Raw genomic sequence first — 8,738 nt, 5'->3', positions numbered from 1 at the left:
GCAAATCCGTATATTGTCATCAAACACCAAAAAGGGGGAGATTGAAAGAACATCTCTCACATTATGTTTTGTGTGTTTGATGTCAATGTATGTGATACACTAATGTTTGTTTAAGTGGTACAGGGATTATATAGATACATTTTTATGTGTGTTGGATGTGGTCAGTACTGTCAAAAAGAAGCAGCAAAAAGTTCATCAGGCCGGATAATCCGGGCCGGATATTTTGGAAATATCCGGCCCCCAGTTTTCGGCTAAGGATTTGAAGAAAAACAAGTCTGGATAGGGGCCGGACATTTGCCCGGATATTGTCCCGGTTTTGTCCCAAGGCCGGAATATCCGGGCCTGACATTTCGGAAATATCCGGCCCCCTCGATTTTGGCTAAGGACCTGAAGAAAAACAAGTCTGGTATGGGGCCGGACATTTGGCCGGACATTGTCCTGGTTTTGTCCCTGAGGCCGGATTATCCGGGGGGGGGGGGGGGGGGCGGATTATCTGGCCCTTACTTAGGCCGGAATATCCGGCCCCCCGGAAGCTGCAACGGCTCGATTTCTGGGGGGGTATAAATACCCCCTTCTTCTACCTTGGATGCTTGCTCAATCATTGCACAAGAAATCTGCCAAGCCTCACCTCCATTAGAGCCACCTCAAGAAACACAAGATTTGCAAGATCTCCTTCCTCCCCCAACCAAAGCTCTTGATCTTTGGAGATTCGAAGGAGAAGACACCGATCTACATCCTCATCGAAGCGTTTTTCATTTCCCCCTCTCTTGTTTGAGGGATCTCATGCTAGTGTTCCTATTTGGTTCCTTAGTTGATTTGTGTTGATGTGTTGTTGTTGATTGTTGTATTGTTACAGATTTGGGAGCCTCCAATTCAGTTGTGGATGTGTGCCCGAAGAACCTTGTAAAGGCCCGGTTTCCGCCTCGAGGAAATCCCTTAGTGGAAGTGGGCTAGGCCTTCGTCGCGTTGCTCACCGGAGATCTGAGTGAAGCCTTCGTGGCTGTTGGTTTGGCTTTCATAGCAACCACACTCCTCCAAACGTAGACGTACCTTCTTGCAAAGGAAGGGAACTACGGGAATCATCTCCGTGTCATCGCGTGCTCCACTCTCGGTTACCTCTATCCTATTCTATCTCTTGTATTGCTTAGCTATATCTTGCTTAGTTGTTTGCCTTGTCATATAGGTAAATTCACTTAGTTGCATATCTAGAGAATTTACCTTTGTGTCAAGCCTAAATTGAAAAAGAACTAAAAATTGGTTAGCACCTATTCACCCCCCCTCTAGGTGCGGCATACGATCCTTTCAGAGATGCGCTGCCAGATCGAACGCCTGCCGAGGTTCAATCAAACACAAACTATGAGGGGATGAAGTCGATCTCGTAGATGGTGATGGTGGTGATGATGGTGTTGATGATGGTGTTGATGGAGATGCCTCCCCCTACGTCAAGGGGGAGTGGTGATGACGATGGCGCCTATTTCCCCTTCACCGAAGGCACCGGTGCAACAGAATATGCCCTCTCCCAGAGTATGAGAGGACTTTCGCCTCCGATGCTGCCTCAAAAAATATCGGGAAAATATGTTAGGTTTTTGGGCGAAATAGAGGCGTCTATATAAAGGGGTCCGAGACGATGCTCGAGGGCAAAACAAGCCCAGGTGGCGTGTCCATCCAGGGGCGCGCGCCACCTGGTCTCTTTTGGCCCTCGTGCCCCCCCCCCCCCTTGCGTGCTTCTTTGTCCCACGGTCTTTCTTTGGCCCACTCTCGCAACCTAAACGCGAATGGTAATGAGAGATAAACCTCGATCCTCCTTAGGTTTTATGCAATTGAGCGTGAAAATTTCCACTGTTTTGCGATTCAATGCAGATCCCTTTCTATTTCTACCACCTGATCGTATGAAAACCTAGGATGTTACAAAAGTTTCCGGTCTATAGGTTTAAGATTGTAAGTAAATTATATATAAAATGTATCTTTTGGTTTAAAATGGATCGGGGTTCATGGGTTCACTTGATCTCTCTCTTTTAATCACAGTGGAGTGAATATGGCACTTAATAACAAAGAAACAAGTGATAGCAAGTAATATTGTGTCTTTGATAAGCATTTATATGGGCATGACATCGTAGAGATGATGCAACTGAAAGGACGAGATTTCGCGTAGAGGGGGGGGGGGGGTGAATAGACGTTTAAAAATGATTACATATTTGGCTTGTAAGAATGCATAATTAAACTAAATTTATTTTACAATAACAAAACCTAAATATGTTAGGCTCAACTAATTGCAACAACAACTCAAGCTAAGCAAGATAGTCACAAGATATATGTAACACAAGTGATACCAAGACATAAATACTTCAAGGACGATGGCTATCACAAGAAAAGTAAACTCGGGTATAGAGATACTTGAGGCACGTGGAGACGAAGATCAAATCCCGTGTTCCGTCAGACTAAGTGAGTTAAGTCACGTTGGAGAGATGCGGGCTACCACAAAGGTCTCCTAATGCCACGAAGGCTCACCTTCTTCTCCTAGCCAATTCCATGAAGGACAAAGGCCTTTCCCTTATGGCTAGTTTGTCCTCCACTCCCGAGATGGCAAGCTCCACAACCTTCACGAAGGAGAAGCCCGGGCCTCTTCAGAATCGTCCACGAAGAGGTCACATGAGCACCAACCGCTAAGCAAACTAGGAGGAACCCTCCAAGAGTAACAAGATCACGACCCCTCACTCAAACTAATCGTAATGGAGAGATCAACAGTTATGAAAGGATGCAAACACAAGAACACCAAAGGTGGTAAAATCCTCCACCCTCAAATCCAACCAAAGCAACAAATGGTATGGAGGAACTAAAGATGAAGAACAAGGGGAAAAATCAACAAATGACTGAAGATCTAGATCCCAAGTTCCCCTCACTTAGATGAGGAAATTATTGGTGGAGATTATAGGTCTAGATGTCCTATTAAAAATCCCTCAAGAAGATGCGAGAACCATAGGAGGGATGGAGAGGAAGAAAACTTTTGAGGTTAAAAAATGAAGTATGAGAGAGAGAGAGCAAATAAAATGGTCGATCTTACCTCCTCAAGGATGAAGAAGAGCTATTTATAGTCCAAAGAGCAAAACTAGCCATTTGGGAAACTCTTGTGATCCAAACCAGCGGTAAAACTGGAAGAGCCGATTCCCTTGATGATTTGGTCTGGTGCATGAATTGGCCCATTGAAACACATGCCCGTTTCACAGACTGGGCCGAAACCTGGCTGCCCCGCTGGTTTCCTCTCCAGAAAATTCCTACCCGCGCGAAACAATGTTCTATTCAGCCTTTCGGCACAAACCAAAACACGTTTGGATCGCTTGAACTTTTCGGTGGGTGAACCGGCATCATCGGTTCCTATACAAAAATTGCCAGACCCCCTCAAGTTACAGTTTTCTCGAAAGAACCTAACTTTGAAAAAGTTTCCGAACTTCGATTGGCTAGGAGACTTTGTTGCAAATCCCCAAAAATTAATAGAAAACAACTAGGAAAACCTCACACATCAGGTAAATTCAATTCGGCCCCAGGTGCATATGCTTACCACTTTCCACACATTATATATCATAGAGTATCATATTAGATATACAAAAGTTCATGGATACAATTTTACATATATCAGCGCCCCAGCCTATGTCCCAAACTCGAGGGAGTGGTGCACATTTTCCGAGCGGGAATACGACTCGCGGCGATGTCGAGTGTGAGAAGGATGAAGGCGGAGTGGACGAGGAGCCGCTTGTGGGCGTTGACGACGTTCCTTGCAAGGATCCCCGCGACGACACAACCATCTACCTCGTGTTCATCACGTACGAGTGAGAGCTGTCAAGGAGGAGCTCCTGTAGCCTCCCGAACAGGACGACTACAGAGCCCTCAGGCTCGCCATAGCCTAGTCCGAGCACGAGGACTTGGCTAAATGGGACATCCTCATTGTGGCCCCGTGGGACTCCGTGCTGGCGCTGGGGAGGCCTACCATGTCTCCGATGACTCTTGCACCTACGCATGCTCCTGCTCCAACGCACCTACTGCGATGCAGCCGCAACATGCAACGAACTAGCCTCTGGCACCTACGTTACCAGCCATGGTCGCCGCCGATCTTCATCAAGATCGATGGTGATGACGATGCCAACGCAAACCCTAGTTCTAGGGTTTTAGTATAATTTATGTCCTTTTTCCGTTTTCGCCCCGTATGTCAAATTATGTTTAATATTAACAATATTAATTGAAAAATTGTGTGATGCCGTTAGGTGCACCCTCGAGCCAAACATACCACGAATGGACATGTTCCTTTTTCTGTTGACAGGCCGACCCAAAATGGTCCAAAATAGATACATTTCGTGGCTCAGATGGGCTGTCCCGCTGGAATGTCCTAAGTGTCGCTAGGTTCATTCTTAGCAAGCTCGTGAACGATGTAACTTTATTGTGATGTCGAGCAGCAGGTTTCAGACGCACTTTTTTTCTTTCAATGTACCGAACGGGAATAGAAGGTTTTTAATGAAGCGACATGCTATCCTTATATATATATATATATAGTAAATGTTCAAATAAAAAGAATTCAGTGTTTTACTAGGGTTTAGCATTTTAGGGTGCAGGTGTACCGCAGAGAATCCGTTCCCCTATCTAGGCACCTCGTGCCAATTTGGAGCACGGCGCACAAGCAGATCAGGCGCCTGCCGAGCTCCGAGAGACCGAGGGAGACGCATGAGCATATGATGGAGCGCAGGAAGCAATCGATGGAGCTCGCAACTGCATCTCCCTGTCCCTGATCATCTCATCTCACCTCGTCGTCTCATCTGATCTCAGCTTCACCTCCATCTCTCCCACAGTGCTCCGCCACCAGCGCTTCTCCCGCAAAGAAGCAACCGGCGCCCCGCCGGGGCCCGCCTCCGCAGGCGGCCTCTGCCACTGACACCCTCCCCGATTCGTCGAATCCCCCATTTACTCCGCCTCACCCACCTCCCCCAACCACGCGGCCACCGGCAGTATAAAACAAGCCCCTCCGCTCTTCCATCGCCGAGACAGCCCAGAGCCCACTCCACCACTTGCGCTCCGATCACATCCCTCACCACCACAGGTAACACTCATCCCAGTACTGATCCTTCCATTCCATTCCTTTGGCTCTTGCGCGTGCGGCTCCATCCTCCAGTTCTCAGATCAGTTCGTTCTTTGTGTAGCTTCCGGCATTAATGGTGTATGTATGCACACGTTTGTCTGCAGATCAGCGCGACCGAGGGAGGGCGCGGCCGGCGGCGGGATGGAGCGGTACGGCTCGCTGGGCATGCTGCTGGACGGCGGCGGCGGAGGAGGAGCCGGATCCGGCGAGCTGCCGCCGGGGTTCCGGTTCCACCCGACGGACGAGGAGCTCATCAGCTACTACCTCCTCCGCAAGGTGCTGGACCACGGCTTCTCCGGCGCGCGCGCCATCGCGGAGATCGACCTCAACAAGTGCGAGCCGTGGGAGCTGCAGGACAAGGCGTGCCGGGCCACGGCGGAGAAGGAGTGGTACTTCTACAGCCTCCGCGACCGCAAGTACCCGACGGGCCTGCGCACCAACCGCGCCACGGGGGCCGGCTACTGGAAGGCCACGGGCAAGGACCGCGAGATCCGGAGCACCCGCAGCGGCGCCCTCGTCGGGATGAAGAAGACGCTCGTCTTCTACCGGGGCCGCGCGCCCAAGGGGCAGAAGACCCAGTGGGTCATGCACGAGTTCCGCCTCGAGGGCACCTTCGCCTACCAGTTCTTCTCCAACAACACCACCAGGGTAACTCAGTTCTTACCACTTCCCTTCTACTTCCTTCAGCTTCGCCCTGCATTTTAGCTCGCCTTGCTTCTTTTTTTTACTGATTTGGTAGCAGTATATTGGATTTCCTTACCAATGCCGACTAGTTCTTACTACTTTTTACCTGTGGAAGTACTACTGGCGATGATGCAATGGGGTAAGTCACGGGGAGGTTTTAGGGCAGATTGCAATGAGTATATACTTCTTCTAGTGTGAAGTCATGGCTACCAGTAGAGTAGAGCAGCAGTCTGCGTACGTGTGCCTCCTGCAGTGCAGATTACATGCGTGGATATGGTAAGCTGGGGGTTTAAGTGCAGGGAAAGATTGGCTGCAGCGGGATACGAATCTTTTCGATGCCTGTTGCGACTGCATCCTGCATGCGCATGCACAAGCTACTATATTCCTCCGGATGCGTAAATGCATGCCTTATTTGAGGCTTTTTTACTGCGTTTTTACGGATATGATACTGTGAAGATCCATTCCATGGATCAAATAGTGCTCTCTTTCTTACAATTTACTGTGAGAACTGACAAAGCCTAGCTAGTGTATGTTATCACGTTTTTCCTCGAGTGTGAGCTGATTGTGTCATGTAAAAACCTACGAAGTTCGATCTTTAGGCAAATGAGTTGAGAAAGTTCTTTTTTCTTTCTCACGAGTAAATAGACAAATGGATTTCTCAAAAGAACTGCCTAACAACATGGTGATGACAAACTAATGGCACCTAGTAGCATCAAACAGCTCACACAATCTATGTTGATGTATCCAGGACGAGTGGGTGATCGCGAAGATCTTCGTGAAGCCGGGCACGGTGCCCCCGCCACGCAAGTCCCGCTACGGCCTGAGCAGCGGCGCCGGCGACACCTCCTGCTTCTCCGACTCCACCTCCGTCTCCATGGGCTGCGGTGGCGGCACCTCCGCCTCGTCCGCGCCGCGCAACCAGCTCCAGGATACCAGCTCGCTGTTCGCCGTGGCGCACGCCGCTGCCGCCGACGGCGAGAGCAGCTCCTACGGCGCCCACGCCAACAACAACAGCAACAGCGCGGCGGCCAACTGCCGTGAGCTCGTGCCCTGCTTCTCCAACCACGCCCAGACGGATGCCACCCTCCTCGGCATCGGGCAGTACGACCCGGCTCCGCTCGCCTTCGAGCCGCCGCTGGCCTTCTTCCAGGGCGCCCGCACGGCGCCGGACAACAACAACTTCCAGCTGCCGACCTTCTTCTCTGGCGGCCTGCAGTCCGGAGTGTCCCCGCTCGGCATGGGAGGAGGGGCCTTCCAGTACTGGCCGTCCTCCGGCTACGAGATGAAGCTGGAGGGCGCCGTCGGCCGCGCGCCGGCCCAGATGGCCGTGGGGCCAGGCCAGCTTGATGGCTCCGGCTGGAACTTCTAGATCAGTACGCATGCATGACAGTCATCGTTTGCTAATCATGCATCATGCCATTATCAGTTATCACTATGCATGTGTCGTTAGTTAAGTAGCAGTATCGATCATTATGCTGTAGCAAGTGTCGATTATCTATTGCTCTCCGATTATCTGGTAGCACAGAAGACTTCACTAGCGAAGTACTGAACTGGTAGCTAAGCTCCGTAGTAATTTGTGGGTTAATTATTAGCTTGTCGTATGGTGTATCACTGGATCAGACTATGCCTAGTTTCTGTAATGCTGTCAGTTCGTATTGTGTATCAGTAGATCGATCATGTGTACCAGTGCTAGTGTATCAGAACCTTAATTTGTTGAAATCAATGTATTGTATTTGTATCATTCTGGTTCATTTGGCATGCATACTTCGCATACCCTTGCCCACTGTTTTCCGCTTGAAAAAGTAATGTTGTTCCTTAGTGCTAGCTGGTTGTCATGGATAGATGGCATTGTCAATTTATGCTCACTTCAGAAATTGATTGCGTTTTAGAAGATGTACTATGATCTACTGAAAATTGATGGAGTACTAAATTTACATGGATAAAATTGCACCAACATATTTAAGCTTCCTGATGGTAGTGGATTTTGTTTAGAGCAGAAAGACTTGGCAGACATAAAATAGTGAGTAAATTAGTAAAGAAAGCCCACATCACCACATTAAATATGAAGCATATTTGTACACACTGGAGCTCAAAATTCATATTTTTCATATCTGAAATAAATTAAAAGAAAAATTGTAGTTGGGCACACAAATAAGTACCGCATTAATAGTACATGATTACAACTTAGCAATCGTATGTACGCATACACTCTTGTTTGTAGATAGTGCATATATTCTTGCAGCACAGGGCGCTAATCGACGTTGGCTATGCATATAGTTGTGCCTTATTATTTGGGTCACCGCCTCCTAAAGTCCTAGGTATGTGCTTGATGTGTCTGCCATCTTCTACGTCGTCGCTAAAACCCGAAACTTTCACGCCCTTACTAGCTGAAGAATCTTTCATAGTATATATTTCACTGCACTAATTCCAATTCATAGACATTTTGTATGAAAATCCTTTTGACCAAATGAATGGCACCACCAAGATTATCAAGGGTTGCATCCATACACCAACTCTACAGGAATTCCACTATTTGTCTTAAATTGCATTTGCGTCGGATACAATCGATGCACTTTTCCTGTGTATTTCCTATCAAAAACACCATCCCTCCATTTTTTTTGCAATTCCATTCATGTCATTTTTTTTGTGTTTATCTATATGTCCGTTTCTCAATCCCGTGATCCAAAAAGGCCGCCTCCTTACACTAGCTCTCTTTTCCTTGGCTCCTTGGATGCTCCTCGCCAATAGGCCTCTTCAATACTAGAGATCCCATATCGCACTACGTTCACAAATCACACATTGATCCACTTCCCATCTCCGACCGCCTCTCCAAGCTTAGAAAGTACTAAAACCACAACGGTGCTAGAGAACACAATTTGGAGGAAATCAAACATAGTTTGGAGGGAAAAGTTGTTGTTCGTGGATTATGAAG

The 8,738-nt window shown here is 48.4% G+C and overlaps 1 protein-coding gene across 1 annotated transcript; it reads left to right on the top strand.

Moving 5' to 3' along the window:
* The first annotated feature begins 5,204 nt into the window (after positions 1 to 5,204).
* On the top strand, positions 5,205 to 7,547 carry LOC127313801 (uncharacterized). The gene is made up of 2 exons (XM_051344268.2): positions 5,205 to 5,770; positions 6,555 to 7,547. Exons 1-2 carry the CDS (start codon positions 5,207 to 5,209, stop codon positions 7,173 to 7,175), a joined length of 1,185 nt encoding a protein of 394 aa, XP_051200228.1. The 5' UTR covers positions 5,205 to 5,206; the 3' UTR covers positions 7,176 to 7,547.
* Positions 7,548 to 8,738: the final 1,191 nt, after the last annotated feature.

Source organism: Lolium perenne, chromosome 7 (assembly GCF_019359855.2).
Source record: "Lolium perenne isolate Kyuss_39 chromosome 7, Kyuss_2.0, whole genome shotgun sequence".
In the NCBI taxonomy this organism is placed as follows: Eukaryota; Viridiplantae; Streptophyta; class Magnoliopsida; order Poales; family Poaceae; genus Lolium; species Lolium perenne.
This window is presented reverse-complemented; position numbering and strand designations above follow the sequence as displayed.

Coding starts and splice junctions, on each gene's coding strand:
- LOC127313801 (XM_051344268.2), top strand. CDS start 5,207: ATGCACACGTTTGTCTGCAGATCAGCGCGACCGAGGGAGGGCGCGGCC. Junction 5,771..6,554: donor TCTCCAACAACACCACCAGG/GTAACTCAGTTC, acceptor TGATGTATCCAG/GACGAGTGGGTGATCGCGAA.